General features: G+C 46.7%; 1 protein-coding gene across 1 annotated transcript in view; it reads right to left on the reverse strand.

The window, feature by feature from the left end:
- The window catches only part of ADAMTS17 (ADAM metallopeptidase with thrombospondin type 1 motif 17), a gene marked incomplete at its 3' end in the record, with an annotated part of 333,792 nt that overhangs the window by 122,923 nt on the left and 196,647 nt on the right, over window positions 1-14,222 (reverse strand). The window contains exon 13 of the mRNA XM_080808797.1: window positions 1,855-2,021. Within this exon, the coding sequence (XP_080664923.1) occupies window positions 1,855-2,021 (167 nt within the window). The remainder of the gene's footprint in view (window positions 1-1,854; window positions 2,022-14,222) is intronic.

Genomic DNA, 14,222 nt, shown 5'->3' on the forward strand with positions numbered 1-14,222 from the left:
CAAACTGTGGAAAGCGCCTAGATGTCCATCAACAGATGAATGGATAAAGAAGATGTGGTATATATACACAATGGAATACTATGCAGCCATCAAAAGACATGAAATCTTGCCATTTGCGACGACGTGGATGGAACTAGAGGGTATCATGCTTAGCGAAATAAGTCAATCGGAGAAATATAACTATCATATGATCTCTTTGATATGAGGAAGTGGAGATGCAAGGTGGGGGGGTTTGGGGGGAGGTAGGAAAAGAAAAAATGAAAAGATGGGATTGGGAGGGAGACAAACCATAAAAGACTCAATCTCAAGAAACAGACTGAGGGTTGCGGGGGGGAAGGGGGATGGGAGAGGGTGGTGGGGAAATGGACATTGGGGAGGGTATGTGCTATGATGAGTGCTGTGAAATGTGTAAACCAGACGATTCACAGACCTGTACCCCTGGGGATAAAAATACATTATATGTTTATTAAAATAAAAAAATTAAAAAAAAAAAAAAAAAAAAAAAAAAAGGAAAGAGGTCTGGGGAGCTCCCCAAGGCTTTTAAATGAGCCCACAGCTGAGCAGGCTGGCGGTATCTGCCACGACTGAGAACATTCCAGGTTACTTTACAACTCGGTTTGGAGGTGACGGGTCAGGTTGCTGGGTTTAAAGCTGTGGGTCTGGGGCTGTTATAGCTGGTGATGCCTGGGCTTACCCTCTCCAATCCCCCAAAGCTACGCACACTTGAGCTTGTAAGAGCAGAGTGCAGAGTGGAGATTTCAGAGGTTCTTCAAACCACAGAGAAGAAACCTAAGACCTGGCACAGGAACTTCATTCTCCTGCAAAAGACTTCAGAGGCTGGTAAAAATCAGGCTCAGTCACTGTAGTTCTTATAAAAACCTCTTCACTCGACACTTACGAAGTCATGCTCTCACTGTCTTACTCAGGTACTGGAAGCCAGATGAGAGCTGGTTATTTTCCAAGTCAGCTCCTCTGGAATGGGGGTCCCTCCCTACTCCTTATCAGCGCAGGAACTTTGATGCGTCATGTAACCCATAACCTCTCATCTTTGCATGGTTTGCTCTGCACTGTAATTGAGATGACGGATGCAGAGCTAACCTTGGCCTGGCCTATGGTGTGCTCAACAAACAGGACCATATCGTCATCATTAGGACACATTCTTGTCTCCCAGAGATGAGCAGAATTTTAAGTGACCCCCATGGGGGGCAGACAGTCCTTATCAACAAACATTACAAACCCTACGGATATGATATACCATAGAGAATTTGATCAGCCACTGGAAATGCCCATGGGGCAGAGTCCCCTGATTTGGGAGAGAAAGCTCTCAGAAAGAAAACATGACCCACGCCTATCATCATCTCCGAGTTGTAAACTGTCCTCAAAACTTTTTTTTCCCCCAAACACCTTAGTCAAGAAGTGAAAGCCAACCCGAAATGAACCAAGAAAAGAAATGCAAGAAAGCATCAATGTTGGAAAGAGAGAGAACAGACATAGAAGCCCACCGTCCCTTGCCTGCAGAGCCTCTCTCTCCTCAAAGTTGGCCCTGGGCCCCTCAGTACATGGCACTAGGTGGCAGGCTGCCAGCACCCCCGCCCTGCTGCAAATGGGGGTGCAGGGCGATTCTGGTCTGCCACCCACCTCACAGCAGCTTTTAAGAAATCTCCTAGGGCTAGGTCATCCAAGTTCAACCCCATTGCTCCAGAAGCCGGTCCACTGCTCACCGGCGCAGCAGGCCTGGAGTGTCCCATTGGATGGATGGCTGGGAAGGGGGAGCCCCATGAGGTTTCCTAGGAGGTGTTTACATTCTTGGAGGAGAAGGGGGGCACTGTGAAAAGACGTGCCATATGCCTTTACCATCAACCACCACTGCTGTCAGCAGGCCCTTCTTCTTGCTGCTCAACCGGTCATGAGTCTGGCACTGCTGGTCCCGGAAGCTGGGCAGGCCCTTGGGGCAGGGAAGGTTCTCGCAGACAGCATGCTCCACACTGGCTCCCAGGCAGTGGGTGCCCCCAGGCCCAGGCCTAGAAAGAAGGAAAGGTCCGTGTTAACCAGACAGTGCTATGGACACAGCAGGGGTGCTCGTTTTTCCCCCCTTTTGCCAGCAGGGGAAGGGGCCTGGCCAAGTTTCCAAAGTAACCTCCTTCTGCTCTTCCACACTATATCTCAGCAATCCCAGTCCCATGCTGACGGCATGTTTAAGTGAGCCGTCAGAAAAATGCATCCAAGAACTGTAAATCAGGGTCATCTGGAAATAGAACACGGTATCAGTTCAGCAAGATTCACAAACTGGGTCTTTCATCTGAAACTAAAACTTGGCCATTTGTAAGACTGAAAACCCCAAGGGGGAATTTTTAGTGTGTGTGTGGGTTTTTTGTTTTTGTTTTGTTCCTTTTTTTTGGTCTTCTATAAAACAAAGACCTTTACACTGCTCCTATGTCTACTCTGGAGATCACTAAATTTCAGAATGAGTAAACCGCTCTCATTTAACTTTGTAATGCGAAGAATCAGAATGGTTCGTTAACTAGTTCAATGGCTTAGGGTAGAGACCTGTCAGATCCCGGCTCTGCAACCTTGACCTGGGGACTTGGGCAAGTGTGAGACCACAAGTGGTCAAAGACACATCCTGGGTCCCTGAGGCTCTGTGCTTAGACTGGGGTTCCAAGCAGTTTGGGAGCCCCAGGTGTGTTCTGTGGCCAAGCCCATGTGTGTGAGGGGCAGTGAGGAGGAGCAGCAGGACCCTGGTCTGGCTGGCTGAAATGTGGATCCACCCAGCTGTTCCATGAAGCCCTGGGGTGTCCTCATAGGGCTCTGACCCAAGCAACCTCAGTGGTTTCCTTCATTTCCACAATGCCAAAATCACCATGAAGGAATATGACTGTTTTCTCCCTGAAGTCTTTATTGAAATTCAGCATTGAGGGGAAAAGAATGCAAATCACAACTGTTTTGCTCATTGGCTTTTCACAAATTACATACACCTGTTGGCAGGGCAATAAGTTTTGACACAATCACCATTTCATCCCAAGTATTTCTTTTCCTCCCGTTGCTGTTCATTGTAGTCAGACAATGAGGCCACCCTATGATCACGGCTTCAGGGGAGAGAGATCAAAGCAGAAGTCCTAGGCGTTTGTGTCATCAGGGGTCTACAAACTTTTTCTGCAAAGGTGACTATTTCTGGCTTTGTGGGACATGCAGTCTCTGTCCCAACTACTCACCTCTGCCACTGTAGTACAAAGACAATGAATAGCCAAAAGGGCATAGCTGTGTGCCAATAAAACTTTATTTATAAAACCAGGTGGTGTACCGGATTTGGTCCACAGGCCATCATTTCCAGGTTCTGGTCTACATAAATGTGTTGGAGAAAATGTCTGAAGCAGGAAGAAAGGCTTCACTCTTCTTACCTCTATGCCCACCTCATGTACACCAGGCAACCTCCCCCCTCACTTGGGCATGGTGGCAGCCTTGAGAGGTTATACACACTGGTGGCCCCAGAGAGAGGCCCTGAGTTCTGATCTCCATCCAAGTCAGGAAACAGCAAAACCTCTCTAAGGCTTATGGGATTTGAGAACACAGAGACCTTTTGTTCTTTTTCCTTCCCAGAACACCAGGGAGGCAGCTGGATCTTGGAGAAATGATTGCATGGCATGTTTAGGGAGACAGAGTCTCCCAAGAGCCCTGGGCCTGAATGCCAAGTGTGGACAGATGAATGGATTCCTGTGCTGCAAAGCACAGTGTAGCAGAAAGAGAGAAGGGAAAAGCCATGTGGACCAGCAGGAAGGACATCTCTGTAACAGGCTAGTTCCCATGGCTGGGACCAGAGAAGGAATGGGTGAGGCAGCAGATGCTGTATGGTGAGAAGTTACGGGTTGAATTGTGTCCACCCAAATCATATACTGAAGTCCTAACCCCAGCGCCTCAGAATGTGGCCTTATTTAAAAATAGGACCACTACAGATGTATTTAATTAAGATGAGCTCATACTAGAACAGGGTGAGCTCCTAATCCAGTATGACTAGTATTCTTATAGAAAGGGGAAATCTGAGATGGAAACAGAGGGGAGAACAACATGCAAAGATGAAGACAGAAATTGGGTGATGTTTCTACATTCTAAGGAATGCCAAAGATCACCAGTAAGCCACTAGAAGTCAGGAGAGAGGCATGGAACAGATTCTCCTTCATAGCCTTCTGAAAGAACTAATGCTTTCAAGACCTTGGTCTTGGACGTCTGGTCTCCAGAACTAAAAGAGAATAAATGTGTGCTGTTTACACCACCCAGTTAGTAATAGTTTGTTATGGCAGTCCTTAGAAGACAAATATACTGGATGATACAAGGATCAGAGGCATTCTCACTGAATATAGTTGTAGATTCAGGGAATATGGGGCAAAAATTCCTGATGTGATTAGGAATCCAACCTGAACTAGAATGGAGTTCAAAAATACAAATTAAAACATCAAAAATACAAATGCAAATAAAAATTGGTTTCTAGAAAAATGAGGCAAGCTATGTTTGCCAGTTAGGGTGGAACTGAGATTTGTGCACCTCATGTAACTAACTTCCTGAGCTGTCCCTAAGCTTTATTTTAGCTTCCGTTGTACCTATCTCTAACAATTGCTTTTTCCAGATTTACATCTGACTGACCCTTATAAACCAACTACCTTTATGCCTTGTGGCAGGTGGATGGAGAGATTAGACATAAGAAAGATCCAGCAGAAAGTGGACCTGGAGGTGAGGGGTAGTCCGTGGGATACCTCATGTGTCTCAGGCTTCTTTCCTCCTGGACTCTGTCTACCCTGTTTCATCTCCCTGCCCAACCTTCTCCCATGGGCAAGTCCCCTTTCAGCCCCCCATCTAGTCCACCACCCCATCTTCCCCACCTCCCCTACCCCCAATGCTCCATCCATCCTTGAAGCCACCTCCACCCTAAAGCCTCTCTTTACTTCCTACACGGAGCCTCTTTTGACCATGCTTGAGTCTCTGCTATGCTGCTTATCATCAATCTTGTGAAACAGTGAGCTAGATTATGATCTTCCTCCTATCTTTCTGCAGCTTCATGCACAGAACCTTGCACAGACTAGTCTTTAACAAACAGTAGACTGAGGTGAACTAAATTATCAAAATTTATCTTAAAAAGACCAAAAGAGAGAGTGAAGTTAGGGAAGATGGGGGAGTAGGAAGCACTAGGAATCCATCTCTCCACTGAGACAACAACTGTATTGGCAAAAAACTGTCTGAGGTAACTATTTTGAAATTCTGGAGTCTATTTGAAAGCATATACCCTTCTGGAAAAAGCTTGGCTGGTAAGTTGTGGTTTAATTTAGATGCATTTTAGCCTTTATTGTGGGAGTGGCTATCTGTTCCCCACAGCAGCCCCATGGCAGGCAGCTGTGCCTGGTGTGTCTTGCTGCAGCCAGGCTGGACAATAAGAACCTGGGGTTCTGTGTTCTGACTGTTCAGTATTGCTTTTGATTTCTGAGATGCAGGAACAGAGGGTGGCCACCGTTGTTGCAACTCCTATGAGCTGAAGGGACCTCCAGGGAGTTTCAAAGGGAGTTTACATTTTTTCCCCCTTTCACCCCCTCTGGGAGCCAGATATGCAAGGGTTGTCATTCAAAAGCAACTGCACATATGGGAAAATTTAGGAAGCTACCAGGTAGGCTTGAAAATTTGAAGGCTAGAAAAGGCTTTGGAGTATCTTATGCTTTTACTTCAGGTTGATCCCCAGCACAGAGAAACCTTTCAACAACAAAGAAACAGAAAATCCAAAAAGGGAGAGCTGATTATCAGAGTTACATTATAAGATTTGAATGTCTAGTTTTTCAACAAAAGAATCACAAAGCATAAAAAAGAAAAGTATGGCCCACTCAAAGGGACAAAATACACCAGCAGAAATATACCTGAGCAAACTCAGATGCTGGGCTTATTAGGCAAAGACTTAAAACACTGTCTTAAAAATACTCAAAGCACTAATGGATGACATAAATAAATACATAAAATGATATATGATAAAATGAGAGTATCAATAGAGACAGAAATTACAAAAAGGAAAAACAAATTCCAGGATTGAAAAATACAATAACTGAGATAAAAAATTCACCAGGTAGATTCAGAAATGGATTTAAGCAGCAAAGAAAGAGCCAGCACATTTGAATATATGACAATTGAAATTATTAAGTCTGGGGGTGAAAAGAAAAAGAATGAAGAAATGTGAATAGAGGGGATCTGTGGTAAACTACTAAGAGGACCACCGTATACATTATGGGAGTCTCAGAAGATGAAGAGAAAGGAACAGAGATTACTTGAAGAAATAATGGCTGAAAACTTCCCAGATTAGAAGAAAGACATGAATGTACAAATCCATAAAGCTCAACAAAATCCTAGTAAGATAAACTCATTGATACACTTTTCAATTAAACTGTCAAAAAAAAAATAGAGAATCTTGAAAGCAGCAAGAGAGAGGCAACACAAAACACATAAGAGAATCTTAATAAATTATGAGCCTATTTCTCATCAGAAACTCTGAAGGCCAAAAGACAGTAAGGTCGATACATTCAAAGTTCTCAACAAACAAACAAATGAACAACAACAACAAAAAAAAGCAAAAAAACCCCACCAAGCCAAACCAACCAACCAAGCAAACAAAAAAAAAAAACCTATCAACTAAGAATTCTATATCCAGCAAAACTGTCATTCAAAAAAAGGAGGGAGAAATTCAGACATTTCCAGGTAAACTGAGGAAGTTTTTATGTATTGTTTTTAATACTAGACATGCTCTACAAGAAACACTTAAAGAGAGTCCTTCAGGATTCAAATGAAAGGATGCTAGATAGTGAGGTGAAGCAGATAAGGAATTAAAGATCTCCAGTCACACAGGTATGATGTTAAGCTCTGTCAGTAGAAGGTACCAGAGAGACACTACAGAAAGAACAGACTTTTGTCTCTGGTTCTGGTATTGAATTTCTCTCAACAGACTCCTGTGGTGGCCTGTGATGCATGCCACCTCCCTCTGGGCAGCATTTATCCCAGAAAGCAGTTTCCAAATAAACCAAAGCCTTGGGAAAATCCCCAGCCTGGTTTCAGATGCTGTTTTTTTCCTTGGGTAGCTTTCCCAAACACCCCTCACTGTGACTTTCCAGAGGGATCCACCAGTGCAGCAGCTCTGCAAACTTCTCCATCACCCAATGGGCCTCGATTTCATCCTCTCCAACAAAGTCTAGGAAATTCATCCCTGGGTGTGTGTGTGGTGGGAGGTGGGGGAGGCATCTTCATCCACATTTGTTCCTCCCTTGGGTGCTCTGCCTCGGACTGGAAAAGTGGCCACTTCCTATGTTTGCTCTTCCACTGCTGTTCCTGTGTTCTCTTTATCTCTTAGCAGCTAGGTCCTATTACTCCAACCACCTGTTATAGCTAATGTTTTTTACATTAAACTTCCCCTGTTCAGAAAAAAAAAAAAAGACTTTTTTTTTTTCTTTCTAGCTTTCCCTTGGCTCACTTTTTGATCCTGGCTGGCAGTGCTGCTCTACAAAACCAGCCCCCCTTCAATCACACGCATGCGCCCTCAGAGCCAATAACTCCTTCCCACTGCCAGCATGCACGGTCATGCGTGCCAGCATACAGCTCTCTGCCTACGATGCACAACACTGCAGCAGGAACCTCGCTCTAGGATAGGTGGGCTTTTCTGCATACTGTACCGCAATAAAGATGTTTAAACATAAGGAAAAAAAATAAGGTAGAGAGGCTCTGGGTGAGAGATTGAAAGTGTGGAGAGAAAAGTGAGCTCCCACTGGGCAGGACCAGCTGTCTCTTGCTAGGATGGGGCATGGAGAGCTTTGGGCAGACCCCAGTGCCGAGCTGGGAGGCAGCAAAGGTTCACCAAGGTGAGTAGGATCACAAGGCACTTTTCTTTGGGAGTGGATGAACACACAGAATCAGGACAGGAGGAAGAGGAATGCTCTGGCTGAGGGATACTTTTAATTTTCTTTGCTCTGTTCTAGTCATTGAAGATTGATTGTAAGTTAGAAAGTCTCAGCAGCAGTTCAGATCCACTCACCATCCAGAGACACAGATGGCTTAGTGGACGGCTGGCAGCTGCAGATGTGAGGAGTAGTGCATGCCTCGTAATGCCTCTTCTGGGCAGCAGACATCCTAGTTTTAAGACCTCTTCTGCAAGGTATCCAAGTCACACTGGTGACTTAGACTCAAGTGTAAAAGACTGAGATTTTAAAAATGCATCTGTGGGAACACCAGGTCACTGGCACTTTGAAAGCACACATATGGGGGGTTTCCCTTAGGAAGCAAAAAGCAATTATAGGGACAGAACGTCACTCCCTACCCCCAAGCTTCCCCCTGGGTCTTAGGAACTTGGCTGCTTTCTGAGCCATGCTGCTCCATGACCCCAGTGCATTCCACTCCTATGCTCCACTCACCACCTTGTCCTTCTTGTGCTCTGACAGAGTGGGCTTTTCACACAAAACCATCTGAGCCTTTTTTCCTGACCCTACTCTCCAGCCTTCCCTCTAAAACACAAGCCTTCTGATGGGGTGCCAGAATTCAAACGACAGATGGACTTTCTGCCTTGCAGTCTTTGGGCAGAAACTCCCACCAACAGCAACACAAATTGTGGCAGGAAAGAACAAGCCTAGGAAGCTAGATGAAGAACACGGATGGTCCCCCAAGGCCTTTATGTCAGCTGGCAAGAAGTACAAATTCCAAGTGCTGTAAAGACCAGGACTAGAGAAAGAAAAAGATGGGGTGGGGGAGAGCGGACTCTTTTGCCAGTGTTTTTGAACGGTGAATAAACCAGCTGCAGAAGGCAGGGAAGGAGCCAGGAATATAAAGTGAAGGGGGTAGGGCGAGGGTGGTGGGAGCATTCCAACCCCAAGATGTACACAGCAGTGAGATTTGGACATCCTTGGGAAATCTCAAGGCAGCGAGCCTGGTGAGTTGAGGAGTGAGCCAGGGAGAGGACATTGCTTTGGTCAGAGACTGGCTCCGGGCCTCGATCAGCTGTGCTTTGTAACAATCACCACGTCAGGCCTCTCTGCAAAGGCAGGCTAACAACAGTTTCCTGGAGTTCGTAAAACACGGTCTGTATCCTGCATGTCCCCCAGAAACACTGGGGGCTGCTGCTAACCCACCCGCCCAAGACTGGGCCCTTTTCTTTCCATGCACCTGGGCTGCTTCCCTGAAGGTGAGGAACCTTGGAGAACACTGCCAGGGAGAAAGCCCTTTGGTGTTCTCCAGAATGAGGAACAGAGCAACACTGTTATTGCACAAGACTGAACAGGCAGACCAGGCATAAATATTATGGAAGCAAAGACATAACTGTTTCTCTCACTCGGGATAAACAAGGCTGGGTGACATTTTGGAGTTTGTTCTGGAGACGACCCTGAGGTCCCCTAACTGTGGGCTACAACCTCCCTGGGGCAGGGCAGGCATGGCAGAAGGGGACCCTCATATGTAGGGGAACCTGAGCCCTGACTCAGGGCTGTACATAGCACCGGGGCCTCTGTGAGGTGTGATGGTACAAGAAAGGGTGGCTAGCTAGTGACCTGCCTTCTTGGTCTAAGAATTTACAATAACCTTCGAGTTTCGGGGGAAAAAACAGTATCAAGTGGGGTTCTGGGGTGCTGGCAAGCAGAGACTGCTTTTTCTCAGCAAGCATGCCTCCAAGTAGTGAGGGAGGCAGCATGTGTCATAGAGGGCTATTCTGTTAGAAGCATGGAAAGGAGAAAGGTGCCCAGCCCCAGGCGGCCTTCATGGAGTTCAAAGCCCCGTGTAGGGGAAGGCAAAGTGAAAACAAGTGAGCAAGGACATAAGGGCAAGAGTTATAAATTGTTCTAACACTTGCAACATGGGAAAAGGGCACTGAGAGAGAGTGTAAAGCCGGCACCCTGCCTTGTGCAAGGTGGTCGGGAAGGAGGCATGAGAAGACATTTAGTCAGAGACCCAAGGAGGGGGCACAGCAAGCTGGGGAGAGGGAAGGGATACTGAAAAAGGTCCAGAGCTTGGAGTGCTCTGAGTACAGAGAGAAGTTCTGCAGTGGGTTGAAACGGTGGCCCCTTCCCCTCCAAGATAAGCCCACCCAGAACCCGTGAATGTGACCTTAATTGGAAAAAGGGTCTTGGTAGACCCTTTTGAGAATTGAGGATCTCTTAAGTAGGAGAGGTGATCATCCTGACTTGGGGTGGGTCTCAAATCCAGTGACAGGTGTCCTCAGAAGAGGAGAGAAGACCATGTGAAGACAGAGGCAAGTCTACGAAGGCAAAGCATGCCAGAGAGTGCCTGAAGCCACCAGAAGTTCAGAGAGAGGCATGGGTGGGATGAATCCTCCTTCAGGTTCGAAAAGGAATTAATCCTGCCAACATCTTGATTTCAGACTTCTGGTTTCTACAATGGAGAGAGGATAAATTGCTGTTTTAAGACACCAAGTTGTGGTAATTTATGATGGCAGCCCCAGGAAATGAATACAAAGACCATGGTTAAGAGTATGGACTTCATTCTAAGTGCAGCAGAGAATGGTGGAAAGGGCTGTAGCAGGAAGAGAGAGAACTGGATTTATGCTTAAGTGGATCTCTGGTTCTGTGTGGAGAATGAATCTGGGGGGCAGGGAGTATGCGGGAAGCAGGCAGGCCAATGCAAAGGGTATGAGAGAACAATGGAGCCTCATCACTGGGCTCTACGCCAGTTGACCGTGGGCAAGTTACCTAACTTCTCCACAACTCAGTTTCTAGGACGAAGAAAGAGTACCCGTCCTGTAGGGCAGCATTCATTGATTTTCTACACGTAAATGCTGAGAAGGGAACTGGCATGGTGCATTCGCCATTCTTATCACGAGAGGTTGTGGAAGAGGAGGAGAGGGGACAAGGGGACCATTCATGGACTCAGGGGCTTTGGCCTGGAGCTATGTGATGGAGGGTGGTGCTGTTAATGGAGAGCAGAGATGTGCACTGGGAGGAGAGATCACAGTCTGGGAAGAGTCAGGTTTGAGACATCCAGGAGAAGACTGAGGGAAGTTGGCAGGACTGTGCCCATCGAGAGTGGGCAGGGACTTTATCTGTTTTTGCTTGTCACTGTAAGCCTAGACCTAGCAGAGATCCTGGCCCAGAGTCAGAACCCTGTCAAGGTGTACTGAAGGTACCATGTTGGGAAGGCATGACTGAAAATGGGGCACAGGAGCCAAGAGACATGAGAACACCATCATTCTCTTTCTGGTTCTTCTACTATTGCCTGACCCATGGGATGTGGCTGGACAACTGAGATCAGACATAAAGACTTCTCTCCAGGGATGTGTCAGGGCCCATAGCCATCTGATGTGCTGGGACCCACATACCCCTCAGTGGCCTGTTTGCAGAGGCCTGGCGAATTCTGCCATTTCTCAATGATGAGACATAGGAAGAGGTGCAAAGAGAGATAAAACTCAGGACCACCCCTGCGTGGGGTGGGGGGGGGCACCTGGTAAAAGGAATGGAAGATTTTTACAGCAACTTTGGGGTTTCTGGAACAGCCTCTGTCTTGAGGCTAATGGGCCTGGAGGGATGGGGTAAGGACCCAGCCCATGAAATCCCACAGGAGGCCAGGCTGGTTGGGGAGGGCATGTTAGCTCGGCTTTCTGAAGTAGGGGTTCTTTAAGAGTGGTGAGGACAGAAAACAGCTGCGATGGGAACAACGGGTCCAGCCAAAGTATGGAGGAGGCCCTAGCCAAGGTCATGCCAAGCAGACAGACAGAGTCAGGCCCTTAGGTGTGGCTAATGCATCTGCTCAGCACTGATGACATCTTATATTCTTGTAAGGGTTGTCCTCACCTCAATACAATCCAATTGTCCACTATCTCGGGGCCATGGGATTCTTCTGGGCATTTAATGGTTCTGCTATGCCCCTCCTATGACATTCCTGGGTGACACCCGATACAGAACGATGTGCTGAAGGAGACTGATCCTCTGCCAGGGTATAAGAGCTCTGGATGCAAACATGAAGCACCGGGATGGCTACAACTCTTGCAAATCGTGCCCTGCTCTGAACAAAAGCCTTTCCACATAAATCACCCTCCTCTGAGCCTCACATGTGCTGGGAGTTTGGTGACAGGGCACATAGTCTCATCACCGTTCTCTGTTCATGTAAGATGGAGAGGGCCACGTCCTCAATACAGACCATGTCCTCTATAGGCATTCCCATGAATTATCCCAGCTTCATAGAGAGACACACACGTAATAGCCATGGGCTGCTGTAAGGAGCAGGGACTTGAAGCCTTCTCTGTTTCTGCTTCGAAGGCCAGCTCTTCCCGTGATACCCTGCCAGCTCCCTCTAATGGCGGAACTGAGAAGGGGCTTCCTTGAAGTCACATGACCAACAAACAAGCCAGGCCCAAATCTCAGCATCCTGATTCCAAACCCAGAGCTCTCTTCTTCTTCTTCATTTAAAAAAAAAAAAAAAAAAAAGAAGAATTTATTTATTTGAGAGAGGGAGCAAGAGTAAGAGAGAGAGCAAGCTCAGGAGCGGGACTGGGGGAGGAGGAAGCCTGACTCAGGGCTTGATCCCAGGACCCCAGGATCATGACCTGAGCCAAAGGCAGATGCTTAACTGACTGAGCCACCCAGGGGCCCACAGAGCTCTCTTCTCAGGACCACAGACAGAACTATTTTAAATTCCTCACAGAGCTATGAAAAAAAACTGAAGCCTCTCTCTATTAACTTCTCACCATATAGCTAAACAGGCTTTCTAACCAACTACACATCTGTGATGATTACTTTTCTGTGTCAACTTGACTGACCTACAGGTTATTTCTGGGTATGTCTGTGAGAGGGTTTCCAGACAGATTGGCATCTGAATCTACAGATGCAGGGATCTGGATGGCCCTCCCCAAGGGGCATCATCCAATTCCCTGAAGCTCTCAACAGAACAAAAGGCAGAAGGAGGAGGAATTCACATCCACCCCGTGCATCCTCTACCCCCATTAGGACCTCCCTCTGCATCTTCTCTTGCCTTCCCACTGGGATTTATACCATCAGCTCCCCTGGTTCTCAGGTCTTCAGACCCGGACGGGATGACGCCACCAGCTCCCCTGGGTTTCCAGCTTGCAGATGGGAGATCATGGGACCCCATGAGCCAATTTCTCATTGCAAATCACATATATATTCCTTGATTCTGTTTCTCTAGAGAATCCCAGTATATCCTCCATACTTTTAATTAAGAAGTCATTCCTAAAAGATTAAAAACCCACCTACTATTTTTCAGGTACTCCGCTTAATACTGGAAGGAAAAGTTTTAATAACACACAGTATGTGATGCCAATTCTTATAGCACTACTGGGGCAGGGTGTGTGGAGAGTGCTTTTGACCTTGACTCAACTGTGAGATCAGTTTCCTTTAATCGGCAGGTTCTCGACCTTGGCTGGCCATTGGGTTCACCTGTAGAGATTTAAAACATCCAGTACCCGAGTCCCAGCTCCAGAATTTGTGTGTTGATTGGTCTGGGATAAAGCCTGGGCATCAGAATTTTTAAACACAAGAGGGGTTTGCTACTTATTCATCAATATGACTTAACTGTGGATATAAAGCATTTCTCTTTACTCATAATTTATAACTCATTCATTTGCAAAATTAATGTGATCCAGCTGATGGCACACGAGACATAAAGCAGACTTATGAGATATTAAAAATGGAAATCTCAGAGGAGAAGAGAAAAACCTGTGGGAAAGGAATTACTGTAATGAAGCACAAATCTAGCCTGAGCTTTCTGGAACAAATGTGCCAAGAATGAGAGGGGTCATCATCAAGGCCAATGAAAGGAAGCCAATGAGGGAGGAAAACCCTTCCCAAAAAACAAAACAAACAAAATATGATTTTCTGTCAAACAGTTCTAAGAGCACAGGTGAAAAATATCTGGATGAACAAGACAGCTGAACTCCCAGATGCTCTGCGACTCATTCACAGCCAGGCGGCTCCCAGATCAGCTCATAGCCAATCTGAAGGTCAGCCATTCTTCCCAAAGGTCCACAGGCTTCCCCAGAATGACCCCGATTGAGGACGCCTGCGAAGGGAGACTGTCACCCAGCTATCTCACGAAAGCTTTCTACCCAGGCCCACACGAGGAATAAGGAGCATCCATGTTCACAGCTAGAGCTCTGTCGAAGCCAAGACGCCGTATGACACACATGACACACCTGCCCCCCGGGGGCCTTGGAGGGATTTCATCTTTTTTCCCCTTAAGCTCAAATTCTCCTCAGGAGA

This window comes from Martes martes (assembly GCF_963455335.1).
Source record: "Martes martes genome assembly, chromosome: 7".
Classification (NCBI taxonomy): domain Eukaryota; kingdom Metazoa; phylum Chordata; class Mammalia; order Carnivora; family Mustelidae; genus Martes; species Martes martes.